A 27,409-nucleotide genomic window follows, 5' to 3' on the forward strand; every position below is an offset into this window, starting at 1 on the left:
TCGAATAAGAAATGAATAAATGAAAAAAGCAAACACAAGACATTTTCAATATTTTCAGATTAGTAACAATTGTTACTAATCTGAAAATGTTGAATAACCCACTTTTGCTCAACTGCACTAGGCACTTCCTTGGTTTTATGCAATTAGGATAGTGGGTAAAAACTCCAAGGAGTTTAAAGCAAAGGAAAATAATAAAAGATGTGCTTGAAATATCTAACACAAACTTTCAAAGAAAGACAGACTTCCAGGTAGAGTTTTTAGAAAAGTGCAGCCAACTCTCAGGTTTGTCTTAAATGGAATATATGAAAAATGCATCACAAATATCCGAATTCAGCTAGATTTAAAAAAAAACAATAATAGTGAGACTGACACTGTAATAGGCAGTAGTGCAAACTGCATTACGAAAAAATATGTACACCATAATTCTATGAAAAATATGTGTGGGACCATATGCCAGGTGTGTGTGTGTGTGGGGGGGGGGGGGGGGGGTTGAGTGTGATATATACAAACAGTTATACATGTGCAATGCTCCTTAACTCTCCCTTAAGGATGTCCAGTGCAAATACTGACATACAATGTCAGTCAATATTGAATTAATTTACCTGAATTTGAGGTTACCTAACCAAATGCAAAGCTAGATGTGGTAAACATTTTAACATGAAAGTCACTGACAGCTTTTCGTTATCTTAAGCATCCCGAAAGATTTAGTACGAGAACGTGCATCGTTTTCAAAGGGTCAGTGAATGCACCAGGAGCCTGTAGAAGCGATAGTAGCGGCGAGTCCAGCCCCTGGGTGGGGATTTGTGTGATTGATGGTCGCCTCCTGAGAGTGTTTTATGGACCCGCCCCCCTCCAGCCCTCGCTCGCTCGCTCGCTCGCTCTCTCTCTCTCCGAGGAGGAATGTGGAAACGGGAGTTAAGTCAGACTGCACCGCACATTTGTGCTCCCGCACAGGAGTAAATAATTGATCGTCCTTTCAGTTACATATATTGACGAGCACGAAGTGATTCATGAGCCAATTCTGCAGTCACTTTTTGGATTTACATTCCAGGACCGAACGCATTTCTTCTGCATTTTTCCCTCGTCTGAAGAAAAGTTTGCTTTAAGATCCAACACAGCTGGAGTCTGCAGATGGAAACAAGCTCTCAGTGCACACCGAGCGCGCCTAATTTCGGAGGTCTCCCAACATGTAAGCTTTCCTCTGCTTTCCCCCTGTGTTTGCCCTGTTTTCATTCTTTTCATTCCGATAGTGTAGGCACTGCGATAATGTGTTCCTTAAGGTCACCCCTAGCAAAAAATCACTATGTTCTAGAAGTGGCGGCTCATGAAGACACTTTAACTGTGTTTCCTGTACTAAGCATCCAAATTCTACTGATTTTGTGAGTATGGGTCATAGTCAGTTACGATATAATACTGTTTGTAGCTTAAGTTTAAAGTTTATTATAGGGATTAGCACTATTTTAAATATCAAACTAAATTTGAGTTATTCTGAGTTAACCCAGTTGTTCCAATTATAGGATGTACTAATTAGCATTCATATTTACTTTCTTATTATATATATATCTTCAATGAATTCCTATATGTAATAAACAGAGAAGCCCAAGAGTAATAAGTGAGATGGGGAATAAGCCAGCCTTTAGTTCATCAAACGTGGATTAATTATTGACTAAATGAATATGATCGTGACTGTTTTTCCTCTTAGATCTTAAATCTATTTAAATCACAATTCAGAAATATGTCATTTTAGTCTACTTTAGTCTAGTCTACTAAGTTCCCAGTTTAGCTGAGGACTTTTAAAAACACATCTTACTAATTAACAATCACGCAAAAGACCTGATTAGAGAATACCTGCCTGATGATGTCATAATTGAAGGTCTTTATTTCCCTGATTTTTCTCCTGTCTGTGATTCTTTTCCTCTGCTTGTGTTAGTGACCCGTTTATAAAGACCGGGGAACACATTTCTTGTTTTCAGTGTCACTTGTCAAAGCCCACAACCTGTTCACACAGATGATTTGTCTGGTCAGTGCTCAGTTTGGATGTTTCTCTTCCTCTTAACAGGAACCCGGAGTCACTGAGGAGGTGAAGGCTGCTAGTGTTAAATGCTCACTGCAAGACTTCCCACAACATAGCAACTGCTCATATAACTGCTGTTAGTTCAGTGTGAACCATTTGCAGACTGTTTACCATGGCGTCTAGTCTGACATGTACGGGTGTTATCTGGGCCCTGCTGTCCCTGCTGTGCGCTGCTGCTTCCTGTGTTGGCTTCTTCATGCCCTATTGGCTGCTGGGAATACAGATGGACAAGCCAGTGTCCTTTGGCACTTTCCGTCGCTGCTCCTACCCAGTGAGGGATGAAGAGAGCCAGACCACGGTGATGCTGGAGCAGTGTGGGAGGTACGCCTCCTTCCACGGCATCCCGAGTCTTGAATGGAGGATCTGTACTGTGGTGACAGGCGTGGGATGTGGCCTCCTCCTGCTGGTGGCGCTCACAGCTCTCATGGGCTGCTGCATCTCTGACCTCATCTCACGTACAATCGGTCGTGTGGCTGGCGGTATTCAGTTTGTTGGTGGTGAGTATTTATGTGCGTGTGTGTGTTCATTTGTGCATGCTCGTACCTGCAGCCAACTCTGAGCCCAACTCTACAATGTGCTCACTGGGCTGTGACTGCTGGCATGCAGCGCAGAAGCTCTGACTGCAGTTATGAAAAGTGAAAAGATCACTCATTTGTTATGGTTTGCTTTCTGTTGAAAGATGGTTTAAAGAGCCTCTGTAAACTCCTGAGATGTAGATGTTTATAGAGATTATGAAGGATGTAATGCCTTTAATTAACTTCTCGTCAGATTTGGCTCAAACCCATTTGCAGGCACATCAGCGAGGAAACAAGGCAGTATAGAAATCTCAATACTTTTCTTGGCCAGCAAATCTGCATTCAGTCCAGTTAAGCTGTTACTTCCTCCCATACTCGTTGTATAGGAAATGAAAAACCATCCCCGATATCTTGGTCTTAATACTTACTTACATTTAATATAGTAAAAGTTACCCACTATCTACTCATTGCAGTTTGGAATTGAACTGATTTTTTGTAAAAATGTGGCAAAAAGTGGCAAAAACTGAAATATTAACATCATCACATGAATTCTGAGTGCCTTTTGGCCATGTACAGCTTTGGTCCAATTAGAGGAGGTGTGTGAATATGCTGAATCAATTATATAATGAAAATGTGGATTTTATTATACTTTCCTTTATTTTACTATGATCAGTTGTTTTCCCCGTGCTTGTTTCTGTGGAGCCAACATATGGTATCAATTTTATGTCTTCTTTTTGTAGTTTGACTTTTGAAATTATACCCACACTTTCTCTTCTGTGCCCCTAAAGTTTAAATGAAACCTCCGGCATTGCTTTTTGTAAAGACAGAGTCCCGTCCTCACTGCAACGTTGGCCCTGAAAACGTCCTGTTGTTGGCTGTTTGTTTGATTCCGCTAAGTGGACACTGTTTTGCACAGCACCAGTTTTGTTTGTTTGTGCTGTTGGTTTTGCACATGTGTACTCTCGGGACGTGAGGTCTGAGGGAAGTCTTCCACTGAAGCTGCGAGTTTCTCTGCCCTAGTTTAAGAAGCTGCGGCGTTCCAGTCCTCTCATTAGCTCAAAAACGTTTGCTCACATACTGTGGCTCACCACTCTGCTGTTTACAATCCCCACCACTTCACTTTGGCTTCAAAAAGTGATGTGACATAGAAGCAGGTTGCGGGCAGATTTGACAGAGCTGCCAGGTTTTTCCCCGAGGGATAAATCTACAGAGGGCCACCACAACATGCCATGTCCCAGTTCTAAAAAGCTTAGCTACTTAAGAACATCGGTATTAATGATGTATAATACGGAAGATGATTAAGGTGAAGGCTTGCTGCTTTATTCAGAAATGTGTACCTTTATACAAGGAAAGCTCCTTTTAAGTTCACAGCAGCCCCATACATGGAGCCTTACAGCAAGCTGCTATTTCTGGTTATAGGATTAAAAATTCCCCGTCTGTCTTTCTTGCGATTTCTCTCTTTCATAGACTCACAAATCCAGACATGCATGAATTTAGACAGTGGGAGACTGAAGCAAGGCAGCACGCAATACAACGAAGATCAGATCTTTTTTAACTCGAATGCTGGTGAGCCAAAGGGCAGAGATGTCTCAGAAGGGCTAATTGGAAGTGACACAACTGGGAAACTCAGTGGGCTGCACCATGTATTGTCTTTTATCGCTAACAAAGTGTTGAAATATCCAGGCAGGGAGGGGAAGTTGAGAGGGAGAGAGAGAGGACGGAAAATACCTGATGACTGAAACGTGACCATTCACTTCTCATTAACTGAGAACCTGGCTGAGAAATAAAGATCTGCAGCAGAACAGCTGCAGAAGGTGCCGAAAAGTGTGTGATCAAATATCAGTGATTAGCCAGAGCAAGGACAGTTTGTGAAGCAGCGAAAGTGAAGTGAGCCTAATGGTCCGCTCTCTGATACCGGTGCCATTCTGATTAATGAAGAGCATCTTGCCAGAGAGGCCAGGACCTCTGAGAAGGCACGAGTAAACCATCCACTTTACATCTTCCTGTAATTCATCTCATTCTGATGAAACAGATTAGAGTTGAAAGGAATCAGTTCTTTATCTCATTAGTTGGAGAGAAAGACTTTTAACAATGGCTGTTATTGTTTCTAGTGTTGTTGTTTACCTCTTATAACAGCGTTTTATTCCCAGCTCACTACAGGCAAGGTTGTTCCAGAGCTTGTTAATTGCTAATGGCTGAGGCCCAGATTTCCTCTAGGAAACAGAGCTGGAGTCAAAGTATGAGAGCAGGAGACTGCTCTGGTTCATAAATCCTGTACTTGCACCAAACCACTGCGTTCACTGTAGCGTCTTGTCTTATACAGCGTTGGGGACTTAAACCGGCTGTGGCCCAGACGACAGATTCAAACATTAAGATTCTTGACTCGGATTTTGTTGTTGGGGATTTTGTTCCCCCCCCGCAGAGCCTTGCCTTGTCTTTTTGCATGCTTCAAGTGGAGCTAGACACAGCAGGAAGAAAGCTATTTTAAAGCTATGATTTAAACACCTTCTGTACCTTTTAAATGTTTTCTGCTTCCCCCATACCAAAATAAACTAACAATAACTTGTGTTTTTATGTTTTTAATTAAATTTTGTTTGGATATTTTGTATTTTATCAATTCTTAATGACTAACAATCACAAGTCCTATGACTGGATAACTGCTCTGCCCAAGCATCAGTAAATATTGGATATAATTGATAATAGCCTGGAGCTTGTGGCTGCAACATTGACTTTTTTTTTTTTAACAAAGTCACTCTGTATTTATATGTTGCCTTGCTTACTCTGTGTGCCATTCAAAGGCAATGCAGACTGTGCGCTGAAAAACTTCAAATATGTTTAAAATCTACTGATGTCTGAAAGCACACAATCCCTGCCTCGGGCTGCCTCTCAGCCCAGATTGAAGTTGGACGTTTCAGTCTCCGCCATGTGCTCTGAATTGGGCCCGATATCAGGATTTTGTCCAGATCTCAAAACCTTGTCTGAGACAGACTAAGTCAAGCAGTGTGTGTGACTGGCCTTAAGGGATTAATAACCTTGTGATATACCCAGATGCCAAACTGCACCATAGCTTAAAAGCCTAAAAACCATTTTACAAAATAGGCAGGAAAACAATGCTGAGATGCCAAAGTAGAGGAAAGCAACCTATTTTTAATCACACCTGATGAAAATACTTGGTGTTATACATTTGTTCAGAAATAACAAAGGCTTGATTAGTTGTTGCTTGTAAAAGAAGAAAATACAAAAAGGATCTTTCCTATCATTTCTTTGTTGCTCAGTAAAGGGGAATTTGAAGAAGTGTAATTATTTTAAAGGTATTAGTTCCGACATATTGTTAAGACCAAAGCATTGCAGTTTGTTGCAGTTCAAGTTAATAACTGGATCTGCATTTATATGACAGAAAACTATGCCATATCTTCATTTCAAGGCACTCAATCAAATAAAAAAGTCTTTGATAAAAAAACAAAACAAAAAGTGCTAAAGTGACAGTGGTAAAGCATTGTTCCAAAACATAACCTGCGATCTCTCAATATATTGCCTCGACCTGCAGAAAATGTCAGCTGGATTGAAGTCATTATAACTGCTGATAAAAATGTCAGCAGATATAGCAACTCAAGGCCGGTGGGTATAAGCTATATTTTACTGAGAGTGTGGGGAGCTGCTCTGTCCTAAAATTGAAGGTGAAACAACAAGACAAACAATATAATGCATGACAGGTTCTGCTTGTCCTTTTTCAGGGACTTTCTCAGGGCAGTGTGTTTGGTGGAAATAGGGGACTTCATATGTACTGCTACAGTTTCAGAGGGGGTGCAGACCTTTGAGGTATACAGTCTCCTGGGATATAAAACAAGAAATAGCTCAGCGCAGCGTTTTCACTACTATAAGGGAAAGTTGTGGTCAGCAGGGAATCTATAAAGTCTCATTTTTTTCATGAAGAACTCTTCACAGTTTGAGGGAGAAAATCCAATGCTATCACTGTGGGATGGGCTAAAAGCATTTATTATTGATTAGAGACATTTAATGTCTATTACATTAAATGTTAGCCCGGGGTTCTGACAGCTCTTTGATGAAATTAGATCAGAAAAATGTCGCTTTTCAAATGCATCACTGTTCCCTCGCTGCCCTGTGAGGTCTTCCAGACTGAGATGATAAACTTGCAATTTTATGTGACATGTTTTATCCTTTGAGTGTTTGCAAAGCTTGATTTTTATTCTTTCTGGGTTTTTTTTTTTTTATTTCTTCAAAGCAGAACTGGAGAAAAGACTAAAGCTTCAAATAGACTGAAAGTACAAACAGAATATAGCAAAAGTTGGTGAAACCTTATTAGTCCCGTTTGTTTTAGCAGAAGGACGTGCTTATGAGGGAAACCATGCGACACGTTGACTCTTGCCTCTGCAGTTTGCACAGACGTGTTGACCGTCCTGGTTGAATACTTCCCACACCAGCCTCCACTGAAGCTGCAGTTGATCTGTGATATCAAATAATTGGCCATGTTGCTTCTCCATTTCGTTTTCTGGTTGATTGGCTCTGTTTGAACCTCTGTGCCAGCGACTCTTTTTGGCCACACTGCTGTGGAATGTCGGTCAGTGAAGAATATGAAGCAGCACATCAAATGCATTCAACTCGATCTGTCTCACTCACTTTCTTGAGTAGCTCTGTCATTTCCACAGAAGTGACCCACCTGTCACATATAAGATGTTAAAACGGTATCCCGCTCATGTGTTGGCGAGGCTGGATGACATTTACTACCATCTCTGTCTGCACTGCCTGTGTAGCTAGAAGGGTATATGGAGGGCATGGACATGAGTGATAAATTTAAAGACATGTAAATAAATTACAGATGGGCAGCCTTCGTGGCTTTCATAATTTTGCCAAGGGCTATTTGGCACAGCCTTGTGTTGTCCTGTTTTGGAGCCATACCAGCACAGCCAGGAGCTTTGTCCTTGTGGCTGCTTTGTGAGTTCTTGCCAGCTGGATCCCACCCAGTCCCAGAATGCGTGCTTCCACTCCCCTCTCGCCACCGGCACTCATTTTCGAGAGGTTCAACAAAATGAAATCGCATCCATATGAGGGAGGCTTCAGCACGAGGGGCTCGCATTTCCCGGGAAATATTCTGTCTGGAACAGTGTCTCTTGACAGTCATGTGTAAATGGTGTCAGATCACAAGACATTTCCAGGGGAGGGGGTTGGGCAATATTTAAATATTTCCTGACATGCACTGTTATCCTTTTTACTTCTAAAGCCTATCTGTATTCCTCCCTCCTCATAGGCCTGCCAGTCTGATTTGATGATGATGGACTGCAGTGTCTCATCTGTCATGTAAGCACTGGAAAAAATTAATGAGAAAGCATATGTTTAAGAGGAGGGAGCCAGGACTTTTCACTGTGGACAAGAGTCTAGTGTAATGATGTTTAGAACTGTGTCTTGCTCTTCACTGCTTATGTTTCAGGCCTCTAATGGTTATAAAGTGGAAGTCTCTACCCCTGGGTTGATTGATCACCTAAAGTAAAGACCACTCTTACACTGTAATACGCTCATTTAGCCCGGCAGCTATTTTCACAGTGCACTGTTGCCTCAAAGCTCCACTAATACCAGCGTAAGAGTGTTTGGAGTCAAAGAGCAGTGAAATGTAGCATGTGAACTATAGGCAGTCTATTGTCTGGAGGGTTCAGGTCTGTCTTTTTCATTCACCCTCCACTCTCTGAACTTGTTTCTGCCATTCAATTTGGGGGTACTTCAGTATTATTTCCAGTGCTCTCAGTCTTTAACTCTCGATATCACGCCTGTTTCACCTTTCCCCTATATCTGCTTTGTGTCCACCCATCTGTGTCCATCCCCTCTTTTTCTCCATCCCTTTCTCACGAGTGCCTCCTCCTACTCCTCTCAGTGGCACTGTACATTGCTGTTAGCTACAAGCATGAAAAAAATGGATTGGGCCAGTAACCAGTGACCCGAATAGTGGACCTGGTCCAAGCCAGAAAGACAGAAAGAGTGAACAAATGTTAGAAATAAAAGAGTGAGGCAAAAAAAAAAAATAAAGATAGAAAAGAGCGGAAAGCTCAGCATCAACAGGGATTTGGTTTTGTCAAACAGGAAGTCTGGGGAACTAAAGCACAGACAGAAGGGTTATTTCAGTTTATTCCTCTGTTAAGTCATTGTTTTCTCTGCTGTAGTTGCAGGCGTGCTTCATATCAGATTGTTTTTTGTCGCGGGGAACATAACTGTGTCTGCATTCGTGTCTGGCTTTGAAGCAGCTGTAATAACAGACAACTAGCAGCTTGCAGGTTGAAGGGAATTGGTGATTTGGGGAAATGAATTTCCTAGCAATTAAACTATAAGTTGATTAAATGATTAGCTGAGTTGCAGGAAAAAAATCAACAACAATTTTGGTAATCAAGCAATTATCCATTGTTAATTTAGGAATTTAGCAAGTGAAACGTCAGAGATTATCCAGCCACTCACAGCTGTAGTTGTTCCTCACTGTTGCCTACACAAAACATTTAATTTGACCTTTGCCCGCATCAACATCAATATTTCCTAACCTTTTTCTGGCATTTTATAGACTGAGTAATTTATTAATCAACACTTAGCTTAATCGGAGTGCAGTGTTCATCATAGTAGTTTAGTGTGTTAACAGCCAGAGCTCATGGAAATGCCATTAGTTACAGTATGTGGTTTTTTGGTATTGAACAAATTAGAGCTTTATCTTAATAATGGCACTTGATGATGTTACCATCCATTATTCCTCCTGGGCCAAAGTGGTGGATTGACCTACCAACACTGCCTTCCGCGAGTTGTGAAACTTTGCGTCTTACTGCGTAATATTTGTTACTTGTTGTCCTAGACCATCAAAAGTTTATTTTCTGGGACCTTCTCCTCCGTTTTCAGAGAAAGGGCAAAGTACACAGAAAAGTAATTGTTAACACATCTCAGATCTTTGCCACTGACAACTAAAACAGTGAATACTGTATGCATGAATGGGTGAATCAGTGCTTAAACAGATGCTTCACAGATGGTAGAGGCTCCACTCCTCTGTATCACTGATGACACATTGTGGAGGGCATGCATGATGTCAGCGTCCAGGTCTTTGCTCACAGTGAGCAATACTGAAGAGGGAGGCATAAAAGTAAACTCTTTTAAACAGAAACACAAATAGCAGACAATGCAAAGAGAAAAACATCAACACATACTTGGATCACCACATGCTATGTCTAATTGGAGATGAAGAGGACGAAAAGCCCACATTTGACCCGTTAGACGCTTCCGAGGGAGACCGAGGCCATGAGCTGGCTGAATAAATGAATAAGTATAGATTGTATGGATTGGCTCTCAGCCCTATGGGATAAAATAGTTTGCTCTGTATTCATACCCTGTTTTACAGTCTCAGAGGCACCATGCCTTTAACACTACAGTTAATTATACCCTGTTCTTCCAAGTGAGAGGAATGTGAGGTCAGTGCTTCTTTTGTGCTGCTGCGTAGGTCAAATAGCAGGCCGGTGAGAAAATAGAATATATGCTCAATGTATTGAGATGACTCAGCTAGGAATACTGAGAAGTGTATTTTTGCTTAAGAAAAATGTCTAAATTGTGTGTTTTCCATCAAACTGGATCTGCATTAAATTTCAAATTTGCGTATTCAAAGAGCCAATGCGAAGATTCATTTCAGAGTGAGTAATTCCCTCCTTTGACTTGTAGATGTCTCATTTAATTTGACTTAGGGAAACCAAGCGTTTCCCATTTTTTTATCACCGAAAGGCCAGAAATAGCATTAAACGCTGCATGGCAAGCCGGAGCCGTCCGTTTGTGGAAGAGTGTAAGCACTGTCTCTGGGGGAATTAGATCAGGGTCAGTGTACAGCTCTGGGACAGACCCTGTACTTCAGTGGGTCACTCAAACACATGTCAGGACAGGTGAAGATGACATAGAAGGCAGCTGAAGATCAGATCAGAGGAGGACAGGGGTCACCTGTGCACCATGTCACCTAATGACATGGTGACTGTAGTTGCACGTGTGAATTGGACTCTTTTTTTACATTTTTTAGCATGAAAGGTTGCTTTTTGTATGCTTTTATTTCCTGGTGGGTGCCTGTAGATAACTCCGCATGTGACTGAGTTTATTAATGTCCTGTCTGCTGAGTCCTAGGCCTGCCTCTGCTGTCTGCCTTAAGGAATGGTGGGAATTTGGGGTAAATATATTCTGCCCACTAACCGTCCCCAGTACAATTTTAAGTTGAAGGGCTTTTATTAGTTACTTGTGCTGCACAAGAGAAAGTGTTAAAATTGGCCTAATTTCACAGTTTTCTTTATACTATCTGTGTTAAAATTCACATTTATCCAGGGATTTTTCCAATACACACTCTGCACACAGTGTTTGTGTGTTTAGTGTTCGATATAAGTCAAATGTGCCGTGTAGGCTTTTTCTTTTCCGTTTCTTTTTTTTTTGAAGCAGGAAAAAATCACCAAAGGCACCTTGGTGTAGTAATAAGCAAAATGTCACTCCCATCATTATCATAAAATGACAACCATGTAATTGTGCCTCATGAAATTATGTCTCAGGGAAAAAGTGTGCATGCCTCAGTTTTTAAAAGGCTGACACAAGCTGAAGAATAATCTTCAATTTGTGGCTTGTGGCTGTACTTGTGTTGACTGCTGAGGCCGAGTGTTTTGGTGGAAGTAGTTTTCCTTTACTTCCCAGACTCTCATTCCAGCTGGTCAGCAGCAGTTGGGTGGGATTTTCCCATTACTTGATCTGGTTTCCACAGCAGCAGGGGGTGCAGAACCAGAGGAAAGACAGAGAGATAGGAAGAGAAGAGGGGGGAAGAGGAAAGAGAGGGTCAACATTTGTCTAAATCCCCGGAGTCTTGTAATGGTTGGGGGTCTGCTAGATAAACAGGTTAAGTTACACCACCACCATCCAGTTTACAGTCCGTTCAGCGCTCAAAGTCTATTTTTACCCTCTTTGGGCAGATTGTTGTCAAGCCTCAACAGCTAAATGGCACCTTGTTGACTGGCCTTCAGGTGAACCTAGAAGAGAGAAAGAAACTGCAACAACAGCAAGGCATAAACAAAGCCCAGCATGAAAAAGCTTGAATTCAGGCAGTTATCCTAACCGCGAGCAGACAAAGGCTGTGAAAGCAGACTGAAATAAGAGACCCCAATCTGGGACGCCCATTCAGTTTACCATACGACATAGTGGCTGGTTGTATTTTGAGCCACTCAGTTCAAAATAAGCCTCTGAAAGCATAACACAGTGTCTCTGGAATGCACAAAGTAAGCTTCCATCTCTGAGAGAGTTTGAAGAGGCTATAAAGGGGACAGAATACTCCTCTACCCATATTTGTATATGTTTATGAAGATCAGCAGGAGGTGACCATATATAGGATTGTTGTGGAAAACAGCTCTGCAGAAGAGCCGTCTGGGGTTTGGCAGCTTTTACACAAAGTGTCACAAAGGAAAGGGTCTTATAAAAGATAAACTTGTATTGGAAGCTAAATCAAGGACTTGTTGTGACAAGTTGGGTCAGGTGCAGTGTACAAACAGCCTTGGGGTTGGTGGGGAATACTGATATTAGTCATGATACCTTATCACTTTCCTCACCTGTTATAAGAGTTGAGAACAGTGTGTCCTGCATGTGGGCTCCACCTCCTCTGCTGCCATGTTCGTGCACTGTATTACTGTTACTCACATCATTTCATTTTTGTTTTCACGTTCTTCTTCTTTCACCCGTGTGCATTCTTTTTGTTTGTTCTTTTATGTTGAACAAAAAGCAAAATGTCACAAAATACTTGGATTAAAAAAAATGAAAGCTGAGAGTTCTGCTCCTTTTCAAAGGGAGTTCGGGAACAAAGGTACTCTTTGACTTTGCTGTCTGCTCTAATTCTGGATCTCACCCATTCTGACTCCCCTGTGTCTTGATCCCAGGCCCAACAGCCCATCTACACCAAGGTCCACGGCAATGGCGACCTGGCTCAAGTTACGTCACAACATGAGAGAGTTTTCATGGGTTTGATTTAGAACCACACTGGGACTGAGCCCACATAGTCCAGCTAATGCTTGAACAAGCACACGAGTTGATGTCTCTAGCGGGAGATGGTGTGGATCAGACGAAATGATTAACTATGTGTTATTCTCAGGCTTTATAGACTAGCCACCATAATGAAAACACCAATCTTCAGTGAATAGCTACAAAATAATGGAAACACTGACCAACATCATTTTTCTGCTTTGTGTGTGACTGTCATTTTAAATAAAGCCTCACAAGATGAAGTAATCATTTCAAAGCATTTCTAAGGACATAATTGTATCACACTTTTTTTCTGTAAGTGTCTGGGCTATTGTATCCAACTACTATCCAAATTTTATACATATAAATTCCCAAGCCAAGGGGCATAATCATTCAGTCTGCCCTAGGGCCGCCTTCCAGTTAGACGTGCCCAAAACACCTTAACCAAGAGGCATCCGAGAAACATCCTAATCAGATTGCCGAACAACCATAACTGCCTCCTTTTGATGTGGAGGAGTTGTAGCTCTGAGCTCCTCCTGAATGACTAAGCTCTTCATGCTATCTCTAAGGGAGAGCCCAAAAACTCTGTGATGGAAACTCACTTGTATCGGTGAACTTGTTTAGTTTGGTCACTGCACAGAGCTCATGGACATAGATAGGGGTAGGAATGTAGATCGATGGGTAACGCAACAGCTTTGCTTCTACATTCAGATCTTTTCGTATTACAACAGAGGGGTACAGCATTCTGCAACACTGCAGATGCTGCACGAAGCTGTCAGTAAATTACCCGCTCCTTTTTTTCTCAAGATACTTGAACTCCTCCACTTGAGGCAACAACTCATTCCCTACCTGGAGTGGGCACTCCACCCTTTTGTCCTCACACATGCTAATTTTCATCTCAACTGTTTCACACTCAGCTAGAGTTCATCGATCGAGGATATTCAAGGGTGCGTGGGAGTTTGTGCAATCAGCCAGTTTACAGGTACATGATTTTTTGGATTTTAGGGAAGTTTGGTTCAGTTTTACTCATATAGTGCCAAATCACAATAACAGTTGCCTCCATACTGGAATAGTACAGAGAAAACCTCAACAATCAGATGATCCCCTATGAGAAAAAAGGAGAAGCCAGTATGGGAGAAGTATGCTCTCTCTGTTGTAATGGGCCATTTGGTCCCTGCACAAAAAAAATGAGAGCTTGGTTCTCATAAATGAGATTATATATGTATGACTCATTTTCAGTGGGGTTTGGTTTGCACCAGGATTTGCCTTTGCCGCTGATTCTGTTTATAACTTGGTGCAGCCAAAGGAGGGAGAATGTCAGGCCCTCAGATGGTCTCATCATTTCAAGGCAACTCCAGGCTGTTGTGTAGTAGTGTATACGTAAACCTCATTACAGACTCCACACCCTGTAGTCAGTCTCTACCATTTAGTCACCATTACATGGGCAAATTGGAAGGAAACCAGAAAGCTTTTAACAAAGCGCTAAAAACAAGGGTGTCACCTGTTAAGGTGAAGCAGAATGGAGGATTTGTAATTATGGAGTGATTATATATTTGGAGCCAAGCCCTTGGGAGCTGAACCGTATTGCTCCACTGCCAGAGATATCACTCAAATCTACTTATCTCGTGCACCGCCAGCTAAGACTTGAATATTATAGAACATGTCACTATCGTGACTGTCCTGATAGTGCTACTTAATGCCAGTCCTTTGTTGGCATTCCCCTCAGGGCAGCTCCTCTTCCTGCCTCCTGTCTTTTAGCCAGACCACATAAATGCGAGAAAGCTAAAGAAATGGCTTTCTTAGTCGAGCATCTTAAATTGAATTTGGCTCGTTTACAAAGCATGCATTGGATGTGATTATTCCAGGGTAAAACTACAAAGATTAAAGACAATTCAGCAAACTGCTTGCCATCACAACATAGTTTCGGGAACTGGAAATCAGTGTTTTTTTTAATCTAACATCACTGACTTTCTTTGAGAGCTGCTCGATCAAATATTAAAATGTTCCAAAGCTGTTCTGCTCAACATGTTTTAGTCTGACCATGATGTGCCTCCCCATCTGACACTGGAAGATAACCACAGAGTAAGTGGCTGGCCAGAGTGTGGGTGGTTTTTTTTCCCACAAGCAGAGCACTCAGTCATACTCATGATGGAAGCTGAATGGCTCGTCATGTGCAAAAGAGAGATAATAGGAGCCGAGAAGTCAGAGGTGCTCCGGCCTGCTGATAACACTGTGCAGACTGTCACTCAGAGAGTAGTTGGACAAAGCGTAGGTTGTACCGTTTTGATTGCCGGCTTGATATGTGATGTTTGCTTTCAAGCTATACTGACATCTTTCTTTCTCAGTCAGCTTGTTCAGGAAAGATATGTTGCCTTAAATTGTTTTTTTCTGCCTCTATAACTGCATAACCTCTCCAAAGTGAGGCGGCACTGATGGCTATTACAGAGAAAGGTGAGTTTGACATCGGTCATTCAGTATTTACACTGAACATCAGCCACATACAGCACTAACATCAAGGTTATTCGGTAAAATAGCTGGTAAACTAACAAAGGCTGCGTGCACAAAATAGCAATAAAAGCAGAGACAGCTGTGCAGTGTACAGAGACCCTGCAATACCCCGCTGGGTTTTAGCCGGTAAATGTCCGTTATTATCTCAGCATCTTCTTCTCTAGCCTCCAATGTGTCTGGTGCTCTGCAGTCATTTAGCCTCCACTTTCTTGGGCAGTGTACTTGGAAATGAGCTAGACATCACTTTGCCTGGCAGTGAAAGTAGGGAAACAGCTGAAAAGCATGTGGACTCACTTGCAGCTCATCTGCGCTGGAAATGTCCTCGAGGATATGAGTAGGATTTTTATTATGTATCTTGGCAGGTGCTTCCTGTACGGTTAGAGTGACTTTTGGATTAGATTGCGCACCAAGAGCTGCACCTCTTGATTAAATTGGGTGGCTCGACATACTGCTTTGTTGAAGATGTTGTAAATTATGCAGTGGACTTTTATTTGTGTGTATTTTGATGTTGATAGAATTGTTGGATGTGGTTCAGTTAATATAGTAAAAAAAAAAAGATGCCTGATATAGTAAATACTTTTGTTTAGATTACATAATATTAATAAAATAATACAACGACAATGTTATAACTTTATGGTCATTTTATGTCAGTGGTACAATACAAAATACAAGTACCTTTAAAAGCAATGAGCATTCATAATATTCAGAGTTTCAAAAGGAAATTTGAAAAAACAAATCTAAATATCCTAAATAAATTTGAATATCAGTAATATAAACACCAGTATTATGATACTGTAATGACCTCTCCTGAAATCATCAGAAAAATCAAACATGTTAGTCATGAGTATTGTTTAATCCTTAGTTCACCATTGTTGCTGTGTGTCTGTGGATAGCTGCCTAACTCCTTCATATGATAATACTTTGGTACAGCAAATGAAAGCACAGAAGCATTTGACTTGATAAATAACAGCAAAACATGTCTTAACATATTTTTTTCTCTTCATTTAGCTTTGGCGCCATGAAAAAAAATGCTAAGGTGCCGCACCCAGGTCTTCTACCGGTAGTGAAAATCCTGCTGTTTACTCTGGCATCATGTTTGCTAATATGAAAACTGTTACTTGACATTTTGCTTAATTAATTAACTTAAAAACAACATAAAGGGTTTCAATGTGTACTCAATAACTAACTGACTGAATCATTAATAGGTTTTTATGGTGAATGCAGGGTTTAAAATATATATTTTAATAAGAGGAATAAGTGTAGAAACAATGTGACATTACAAGGTTTCTAAAGAAATCAAGGAGCGTTTTGTTTTAAAAGATTGCACTCCCATGGGTTTGAGGCTTTCGTGTGCTGGTGTTTGTCTCTCACTTCTTGACATTTCTGCACACTTTCAGCACAAAGGAAAGCTTACACTATAGATAGTTGGCAAATATATGGTTACAGGTCGATCCTCAGCTTCTCCAAGACATTGAAAGTGAAATGCTCGAGATGAGCTGAGCACTGTTTGTTGTGCAGTCGTTGGCTGGTTTCTAACAACTGGTGCTTGGAGGTCTCCGGTGGTATGCACATTCAGCTTAAAGAAAAACGTGTATGCTAAAATACAAGCGTCAAACAACAACTGCCGTGGACCGCAAAGTAAAAATCTGTGTGCTTTGACAAACAGATACATAAATGGGACAGAGTAACTTGGGTGTGGTTTTTATAGACTCCTTTGGGCAAAAGTTTGTGATTTCCTTCATAGAAAAAAAGAGTTTCCTTTTTGAAATCTACCCATAAAGTACCCTGGGTTTTCACAAGCATCCTCTTTCTTAGAAGGCAACAAAACATTTTAAAGTAGACAGCTTGTACAGCAGTATCAGTGGTTGAAAGGTTTTGTAGTTGTTGAGGCGTAGCATTCAAACAGTCTTTCTTCCCACTGCTTATTGATGGGCCCTCAGCAGGGTGTCGCTTACTCAGGAAGACACCTGCCCTGAACCGCAGTAATCTGTAATCATGATCAAAGCTTGGATCTGCCAGCTGAAAGCTCACTAGTGTCCTAGCTCTAAGCATTGTTGTTTCGAGTTCTCCCTCCTCCCCTAAACTAGCCCTGTGGGCAGTTAAACACGGAGCTAGTGGGAATTGTGGGAAAAGAGGAGGGTGGAGACTCCACCAGAGGCCCAGGCTTCTGTAGGACTTATTGATCTCTGAAAAGAGATCTTCATCCTCTCCTGAACAACAGGCACACCACTATTTGATACTTGAGGTAATTATGGAGCATTTGTTGCCTCACTGTTTACTCTCATTTGTTCTACATTGTTTCTTTCAGTGGCTTTGCAGACATCTCGCTCCGCATTCTTCACGTGTAGCATTATCTCTCTGTCACATTCAGCCATTGACCTTCCTCTTTTGTCTCTTGTCTTAAAAATCCAACAAATGATTGATCTTACAGTCTGTGCCTGGCAATTAAAGAGCCCCCCCCCCAGCCCCTCCTTACACCTTAGCTAAACATATCATCGTCTAACATGCTCCCATGGCTCAGCTCTTTGTGATAATTACCCCAGTGTTAGACCTTGAGCTTGATAAGTAACACCTAACCAAGGGCAACTTGTGTGTGCAGAGCAGGAGTTTGATTCATTGGCATGTATATGGCTGGCTATATATCTCCAGGGAAGGAGTATAGGTGGGGGTGGCGAAATGAGCAGGGGAAAATAGGCTGCTGTCACTTGAGTGGCTGCTAATGTGGTCTCTCCAATGATGAAATAAAACACTTAGAAAGGCACTCTATTATTATTATTATTTTCTAATGGCGTAAACAGCACAAATGAAAGCTTAACATAGGTAAGGCTTTTTGTTTTGTTCAACAGCCATTACTCAAGGATATTCCATTCACACTGATATTAACCAGAGAAAATACTACCTAAAAGCTAATAGTTTTACCTAATAAATGTATTTCAGATCTTGTTTATTAAACGATCAGTTACTTGACTTGCAAGGATTAAATATACCTTTTATAATATCTTTATAAACAAGGACATAATCACACGGTAGCTGCTCCACTTTGTAGTAGAGAAACCGCTCCACTCTCTTTCCCCTCCATCCAATTGTTTTCTCCCGTGGCATGTCAAGTGCGATCCAGACCTAATCTACCAGCCCAACAGTGAGGTACCCACAGTGAGGCCCCAAGGCCCAGCACCACCGCTTCATTCGTCTTCAAGACAGGCTACAGGCGTGAGACCATCCTCACGCCTATCCTGTTGCGCTTGCATATGCAAGGGATGCTAAACCCCGGAGCCTTCATCTGGTCTCCAGGTGGTCACTGAAGCAGTGGCCTGTATCTTCCCACATGTCGGTGAGCTTTTGAAAATAAGTGAAGATTGTCCTCTCTCCCTGCGCAGAAAAGGGCCATCCCCTCCAGCTTCTTCAGAGGAAACAAGCAGGTGTGATACTGCATCACACTGAGGTGATGATGAGCGAATAGCATAGGAAATTTCACTAGCTGTGCTCTTTGTGCAGTTGCCTGTTGTCATGTTTGTCTTCTGTTTGTTTTGGAAGCTGCTCACACATCACACATACATGTTTGCTCAAACAATGTTGAATATATATATATGTATTTTTAAAATTTTCTTCCTGTATATTTCAGTCCTGGCATCACCATATTGACAGGTTAGAGCAAACAATCAGTCTTCCAGTTATGCAAACACTTGCAGATGGTGCAGAAACATTCAAAGATGTTCCCCATCCGTGTTTGCTCTCCATTACACAAAGATTCTAGGAAGACAAAGAACTGTTTGCAAGTCATTTGTGTGCTTGTTTGTTTATGTTTTCTTCCACACAATGCACACTAAACTACAGTCCAATAGGTGCATTGTGTGTACTGTCAGAGAATGCACCCATTGGATCGTAGCCAGAGGCTTTTACAGCCTGTTATAGCAGCACTATGTGACTCTACATCTTTAGAAAACAGCAGATGAAACATTTTGCACATTTTGCACAGTCATTTTGCATGGTTAATTTTCTTAAATTCTTAAACATTTTGTTCCTTCTCTTAACCACAAACAGCTTACCGTGAACAATTTCCGATTTTTCTTAAAAGAAATAGAACTGAACACAGCCTTGCTGCTGTTTTTTGTTCCAACTGTGCAGAGCACAATGTTATAGTTCTTGCCTTCTGCTGAAGACAGACGGTCAGCCTTATGGTAAGTTGTTTACTCTGGCAAGTACACTCAGAAAGTCTTGCAATTGTGGCAAAATGAATGACATGTTGCCCCTGACAAAGCTGCTACAGGCCGAGCTCACTGTTTGTTCCTTTCAAGTGGAAGTCAAATACAGCTTTAGTAAACGTGATGCCTTAACAGTGAGGCAAAGGAGACAAGCTGCCTGTTTCAGCACCAGCCAGATACTGATTATCAGATTAGAATTTCCCCAGTTTGAACTTTTTTCAGCAGAAAAATAACCATGAAATGAGGCATTTGAGATAGAAGCTCATCTTTAACCGTCCCTTCCCTCATCTCTCCCCACTTCTCTCTGCACCGGCACACTGAGTAAAGAATACATTAGAGGGTAATGAAATAAGGGCATTTAAAGAAAGATTTGAATTGAGTGTCAGTCATGGGTAGACGATCACATTACCAGTTGTCCATTGTAATGACTTTCCCTCCCATTAGGAGGTATTATGATCTCCTCTAAAATGTAATTACAGTTGAAATGGGCTCGTGCCTGTCCTGCAAAAATGGTCAGAAACGGACAGAATTTTATTTCACTTGTCTATTTTTTTATCGACAGCGCCTATATGAAGACTTCATTAGATCACAAAATCGTGTTTTGGCAGCTTGGCTATCCTGCCCTACATTTCCAAAGAGTGTATTTATATGAAAGAAATTGCCACCCACACTTGTTACCTTTGTGGGAACAAATCCTTGGAAACCCTGCTGCACATCTATATATGATGCAGCCGTTGACGTCGACTGTTTTTTAATACGCTTGTTCCTCTTCTTTGCCTTAGACCCAGCTCTGTTACCTCCGCTCTTTACCCCGCTCTATCAGAGGCCACTGAAGGTTGATGGAAGCCGAGGCCGGGGGAGGGTTGTGGAAGGATAGGGGCTCTGGAGGCCGCCTGTGGAATCTTTGCATACCACCAGAGAAAGTGGGAGGGGTTCCTTTTTTATCCCCCCTTCCCATTTTCTCCCAACCAGCATCATAAAGTGCACAGCAGCAGCTGGCGTCAAAGAAAGACAGAGCGAGAAAAACGATGCACTGCTATCTCACTTACTATCTTTAAATAAAGGCCAGTAAGCAGAGAAAGGGGAGATTATATAGAAGAGCGGAAGATGTGGCACCCATCCCTACAGCAAATCACCACATGGAGCAGATCTAAATCAAGTTCCCCTTACTATAAATACAATGGAAGACAGCAGAATAATAAGCTGCAGCATATGCCGTGGTCAACCTCTGTGGGCAGAAAGGAGCGCTATTCTTCCATGCTTTGCATTTCTCCTCTGAATTCATCCATGAAGGCGCTCAGTTTAGCACGCACCACAGCAGAGGAAGCTCTGGCAGTAGGACGTGCCAAACAGACCAGTGGCACTATTTCCATGGTTTCTGTTCTGGAGAAAAATAAGTTATGGCCAATATAAATTAAAGTATGTGATAAAATGCTGCATTCACCTTTATGGTCCAGCAACTACTCAATATTACACGAGGCTCACTGCCTTAAAGCACTGTAATTGAATGATGAACAAAGGGGCTTGTTGGGTTAAAAGCTACTGTGGTTGGGGTTTTTTTCTCCTTGCATTGAGTATCATATTCTGTGGATGGATGGAGGAGGGGGTTGTTTGGTGGCCCATAAGGATCAATTAAGCCATCAGTAGGAAGAGACAGTAATAAGACATGTAATGAAAGGTCCCTCTTCCTTGGGGAACAGTGTTATATTCATCACCGCCTCTTGTTCACACATTTATCACTGGAACATTACAAGTTGTAATCAGTCACAGATGTCAGGGCTGGTGTTGATTCTCTATCACTCCTTGCGTCTTGACACAGATATGAGTTGCTACATAATGCATTTAATCTACTGTAGGCTCCCGCGATCTGTAGAGCTCCATGAGAGGCTTTCATGTGAACAGATTACTACTTGGAACGTCAAATTCCATCCTGCCTTTGATCGTTTTTATTAGTTTTTGTTTTTTGTCATCACTAAAACGACTTAACCAACAGTTATATTTCCTTAGATGTGAGGTGTAACACCATTTAATGCATAACGTGCAATCGCAGAGTCCAATTGTTTCGTCTTCATATCATAACGCATATTCCGCCTTCCCATCTGGCCACCAGGGTTGGGTGTTGTTGGTGCTCCTCACTTCTAAGCTAAGGAGCTGACGGACAAGTGTATGTGTTGTGTTGCCAGGGTGAAGTGCAAAAAGAGTTTTAGTCGAGCAGTTCAATATGTACTGACCAAAATACTTTTGCACCGCACCTTGTAATTTCTGTCCTTTGGAATAAATGGTCTGGTCGCACTGCCAAGCCGCAAGTTTCACTTTGCTCATTGTGGCCTGGCAAGAATTTCAACCAAGCTGCACAGTACTTGACTGACAGATCTCTCCTTCACTCATGTTACATTATATAGTCTTCCTGCCCTTGACTGGATGAAAATACCACTCATTTGGCTGTCGTTAATCTTTCAATCAGATTTCCATCTTCAACTGGAAAAATATGCGGCAGTTTTTGTCAGCACTTTTCATAAATTACCCACAAAAACTGGTCAGACATGAGAGAGGCAGCTGCAGTCCCTTATTTGTTTTGCCTTTAAGTAAGACCTGATTTATGATCTCACTTTACTAAGCTGCCCCGATATTTAATTGGTATGAAATGAATGAAAAGATGCATATAGTGCTGTGCAAAAGTCTTGATCCAGTCCTCATTTCTTTATATAAGGAGAATAGGTGCAGCCATTTATTGAAATGTGGAAAAATACATAAAAAGTATATGCAGTGTATACAGTACATAAGGTATAAGGTAGTTTGTACAATTCTTGGTATGGCCACCCCTATTTATCTTCTATTGATGTACCACGTTATATTTATGAATACTCAGTGATTTTATCTTCTAAATTACGCTCTGATGTTTTATTTCTTATTTAATCTGTATTTTTGTTTAACCAGCATTTCTCATTTGTTAGCTTATTTGTACTCTGTTATGGTCCTATATCTGTTATGTTATAACCTTTTTATGAAGCACTTTGGTGCACCTTCGGTCTTAAATGTGCTATATAAAGTTGTTGTTGTTGTATTCTTCAACCCGACCTGAAAGGCAATCGTTCTTGTAATTTCTTTAAGTAGTCTTTAGGAATAATTCTCTGGGGTTCTTGGAGCACATTCAAAGCTCTTCTTTGGATGTTGTTGCCTTTTCTTCTATTCTTTGTCAAGATGATCCCACACTGCTTCAGTAATGTTGAGGTTTGGACTGTGGGCTGTCCCTTTGTGTGTGTTTCTATCCAGGTATGCTTTTACTATATTGGCAGCGTTTTTGAGATCATTATAATGGTAAAAAAGAAGCTTTTGCCAATCAGATGCTTTCCAGATGGCACTGCATGTTCCATCAAAATATGATGGTACTTTTCTGCATTCATAATTCCATCAATTATGAGAAGCCCCAATTCTGTACTTACTGGTGATCATTTTAACAAAACATTTTAAGTTTGGACTCATCACTCACCTGCTGCCACTGATTTTCAGTTCAGTTCATGTGTAATTTAGCATACTTTAGCCTTTTTTCGCTGGCAGCCTGCATTCAGACCATTTCTAATGAGGCTTTGGTGAACAGAAGATTAACTGAAGAGCCACATGAGTCTCTCAGCTCCTGTGTCAGGTCTTTGTTGGATTTTCCCTGCTTTTTGAGCACATGTCTTTCAGATACTGTTCATCTGCTCTAGATAGTTTTTTAGCCGTGATTCTTATTCTTTTGTCCTCCACTTGTCCAGTTTCCCCAAAAGTTGTTAAAGGACACATTACACAGTATTCCAAGATATACCAAATGCTAATAGCTCTTTGAGAATCACATTGTCGATGCAAAAATAATATTTTAAACCGTGTCATATTTGGCATTTTCTATGGCTTCAACTAAAGAAATGGGTTCAAATGATGAGTTTTTGCGACAGGCTGCTAGTAACAAAGTCCCTAAAGTTACAATTAAGAATTGTTTTTATATTGAGTTTAAATGACCTGTTATGTGTAGACACATCTTTGGCTTATCAGGGTCTTATGAGTTAGTTGCCTTTTTATACTTGAATGAGTCATAGGTCAGTGAGAAGTGGTTTAAAAAACAAAACAAATACTTCTTTGAAAATAGTCAGGTACTAGACTAAAAATAAGCAAAAAAGCAGGTAATGTCCAAAGAAAAAACTTGAAAAGAAGTTTAGAAAGTCTGGAAGGCTATTGCTCAGGACTACTTATAAGAAAGTCAGAAGAAATTAGGACTTTTGCACAGTACCGTGCATTTCTTAGGATCATTTTAGAAAGTTTAGTTTAAATAGTCGTAAAGTAGAGCTGGGTATCGTCACTGATTTCTATAATTGATTTGATTCCGATTTACAAGGTCCCGATTTGATTAGAACTAAATCGAATTGGGGAAATTTTGCCTCAGACAGTCAGAAATATTATTTATTATTCTGATCCTTTATCAGGTGTAAGCATCACAGCAAGTGCCTTTGTGGCAAAGTAACTGAGGATAAAACACAGAAACACATGAAGGAGATTTTCCTGGCCTGGCTTTTTATAGCAGATAACCGCCTTAAAAATATTCTGCAGTAGATCAAAAACTGAAGTCAAGCAGAGCAAAGTTACAGAGGTTTTATTAGAGACACAGCTAAGCATTTTGCAGTTTGGTATAGTTTTAAAAAGTTTACATTTCTTCGGTTTTGACCAGCAGAAATTGGGCTTTCTTGTCTCAGGTCATTTTTTAATTAAAAAAAAAAAAAAAACAGCGGCTGACAGCGCTGTACACAACAATAGACTGGTGCGTAATAAGACAAGACAGAAAACTGAGATTTGAGATTGGAAAATGTTCTTGCATTGCTGTGCTTGCAATTGCACTGAGAGAGAGAGAGGGCTGTGGAGGAAGTGTGATTTTTATCATGGTGGAAGCAAAACAGCAAAGGTAAGAGGGAATTAATGACGATATTTATCAAATGTGAAGCATAGTTTTGATCTTCTTTTGCGGCTGGTTCAGTCAATTTTGGTCAGATAGTGACAAAACCTGCTGCATCAGAATCTGTGAGGTGTCGGCTTTCAACATCTCACAGATTCTGTTGCGTCTGGTCCACGCTTTGTGTTTACATCTTTGTGTTGAATCCGTTAATCTGCTCTCGTTTGCTGTTTTAGCTGTTTGGTGGTTGTTGAAACAAAAGCTTTAACCTGAGATTCTGGCAAATACATTTATATTTAAAAAATGATTCAGGATTTAATGAATTGATATCGCGTTATTTAAGCTAAAATTTATTTTAATCTGAAAATCAATGATTGAAACCCAGCCTTAGTGCTAAGGTATCAAATAAATTACCTTCCTTACTTTCGTGAGGTTTAATGTTGGAAGCCGCATCACATCCGTGCCCCACCATGGGGACATGGTGTGGTCCATATGTCTTAGTCTGTATATTTTAACTCATTATTCTATATTTGTATTTTTGGAGAAAACATGAAAACTGGTGACACTGGTAGGGTCTTGGAGCTCACTGCCTGCTTTGCTGGCCTTGCCATATGGTCCTGGCGGACAAGCCGGCACCTGGGGACGGTGCAGCCGTATGGTGGCAGGAAATGCACAACAGAGGAGGAATGCAAACCACCTTTCTGCAGACCTAACATGACTACATTCACCATGACAGAGACAAATGAATGAGAAAATGAGAAATGAAGGGGTCAAAAATGCCCTTCAAATGGGATTAAAAGCGGCCCATCAGCTCAATTCTTCTTTATTGGAACTGATTTCTTTTTATACATCTCTCTGCGTCTGTCCTTTCTTTCTTGCATTTCATGTCTTATTAAACATTTCAACAAAAGAGCTTTGATAAACCTGTTTTCCTCTATAGTGCCACATGTTTCTCATTGAATTCAGCCCTCGCCATGATATCATAAATGACACTGCAACTCAGGTCTGTTGTCGTTTGACATTTTAAAGGCATTTCTGTTCCTGCCTCTGTTCCACACTTGAAAAGAATGATTGTGGAGCATTCAGAGGATTGATGAGGGACTAAAAGCCCGAGCACAATCCTGCCCGAGGAATCTGTTAGCAGCAGTGAATGGTCGGGTGAGTAGGTGGGGGGGTCTCTCCTGTATTTTGTGTGACCTTTTCAGAACGGCTCGGAGGATTTCGGTGCCATCTGTGCCCTCCGGGTACCACTAATCCCATTGCTGCTATACTCAGCAGTAATGGGTACCTTAAACCTTTGCAACATGCTCCTGATCTTAGTCACACACACTCATGGGAACACACTCATTTCTTTGTTGCAGTTTTCACTGAAATACATCCCATACATCAACCTTGGTATTTTTTTTACGTCTTCTTGCATTTGTGCCTTTTTAACTCTAGTGTGAGTAATGGCTCATTCTTACCCTTTGCCTTTCTATAGACTCTGTAGTTCATCAAAGTTTTTCCATGAAGGGATTCGCCACGGACGATGAACATAGTGAAGAACACTGAAAACCAAACCTCATCTACAAAAAGGGAATTACGGCTGTATTAATAAATGAGTCACCTCAGAGGCATTAAATACTTTTTCTCTTCTTCTTGACATGAATTTGAATGCATAAATTGTTTCTTTTGTTGCTGCCATTTCAGTTTCTCTCCATCTCAAAGTGCCTTTTTAGCCAGCACATACTGCTCTTCATTGTTCTTTATTCTTACTTTACTCCATAAGCTGAACTTTGAAGCGCTCCCTCCTTCCTAAATGAAAATGCAGTGCCTGGGTATGTTGACTCACTCGTGCTGTCACATTCGTGTCAGCCATGCCTGGGTTCTGAGAGAAGAAGGGATCTTTTGAGACAGAATACTCTAGTCCCTGCTGAGAGGAAGTCTATTTTAGCTTTGGCTCCATTACAAAAAACAGAACATGGTGCATAAAAGAATTTCAATCCCTTGTTGGACAAAGGAGCCACATGTCTAGTGATTTATGAATTAATTCTCATGTGTGAAGCGATACCTCGTAAGCACACTAATGCACACACCTCACCACTGCCATCAGAGTCAGCATTATTCTTCATATTGGTGATCTAGCCTTGGCATTCTCTGTCTGTGGCAACTTAATTTCCACTCTTGTCATGAGACCTCGCAACGTGTCACAGGGGTTTAAGCAGTTTGTTTTGTTTGACACTTGCTTCAGCAGCTTAGTTTCCTGTCGAGGGTGCTGCAGCTGCTGGAGGTTTTCTGCTCTCTTTTTGTGGCTGCTGTTCACCTCATTTTCCTACCGCTCTGCATTCCCTCGTGTGGAAAACCCCAACTCTTATACCCCGACTCTGTTTTCATCTTCTTTTTCTGAGTGAGATGCAGTGGATGATCAAAGTCTTTCTTCCATGTAGTGGTAAAAAAAGGAAAGAAGGAGGCTTGAGGATGTGGCACAAATGTCTCTTAGGGGTATTTGTTGTGGACTTTTACAACAGTTCTTCGTTTTACCCCCCCATACTGGTATACTGGTAATTAATTTTACTGTGAAACCCTTAAAACTAATGCACGCTTAAAATTTAATCAGCCATCAAGAGACCACTTCAAGTGAAACACTTAAGCATAAATTGTGATATTAAACCCCAGGGAAGTATTTGTCCCTCTGCTGGATAATTCCTTTATAATTTGAAATCATTTTCTGAGGAAGGAGGTAATGACAAAAAGATTCATATTTGTGCTGCAAATCAAAGCAACCACAGCGGGATGAAAGAAATAGCAGAATGACAGTCCAGCAGTGAGCGGAGACCAAAGCCAAACTGCTGGATTTGTGCAGCGTCGCTGCATGCATCGCTTGTGATTTATTATTGTGAAGCTTTCATGCGGGACACTTTTTTGGTGTTTTTTATTAAACGGGCTGAAGTGTGTAGTACTTCCCTGAGGAATGATTCATCACTGGGTTGCAACCAAAGCTCGCCTTCCTAATGTATGACCCATTGGAGCAGCCGGAAGAATTTGTCTACTCAATGTCCCCTTGGTTTCTGCGGTTCATTCATCTTTACATTGATTTTAATAGTTGGGAAAATTGGGGTGGGGGTAAAACTTTGAAGGATGGATGGTGTGCGAGCATAAAAGTCAGATTTTATTTATATATATTTTTTATAGCTTACAAGGGAAACACTTTTAT

General features: G+C 41.1%; 1 protein-coding gene across 1 annotated transcript in view; it reads left to right on the top strand.

Moving 5' to 3' along the window:
• The first annotated feature begins 874 nt into the window (after positions 1-874).
• Positions 875-27,409, top strand: part of LOC146503687 (LHFPL tetraspan subfamily member 6 protein) — a 54,019-nt gene continuing 27,484 nt past the window's right edge. Inside the window, exons 1-2 of the mRNA XM_085131413.1 lie at positions 875-1,189; positions 2,060-2,571. Of these exons, the coding sequence (XP_084987539.1) occupies positions 2,187-2,571 (385 nt within the window). The 5' untranslated portion in view covers positions 875-1,189; positions 2,060-2,186. The remainder of the gene's footprint in view (positions 1,190-2,059; positions 2,572-27,409) is intronic.

This window comes from Neolamprologus multifasciatus, chromosome 14 (genome assembly GCF_963576455.1).
Source record: "Neolamprologus multifasciatus chromosome 14, fNeoMul1.2, whole genome shotgun sequence".
NCBI classification, from domain to species: Eukaryota; Metazoa; Chordata; class Actinopteri; order Cichliformes; family Cichlidae; genus Neolamprologus; species Neolamprologus multifasciatus.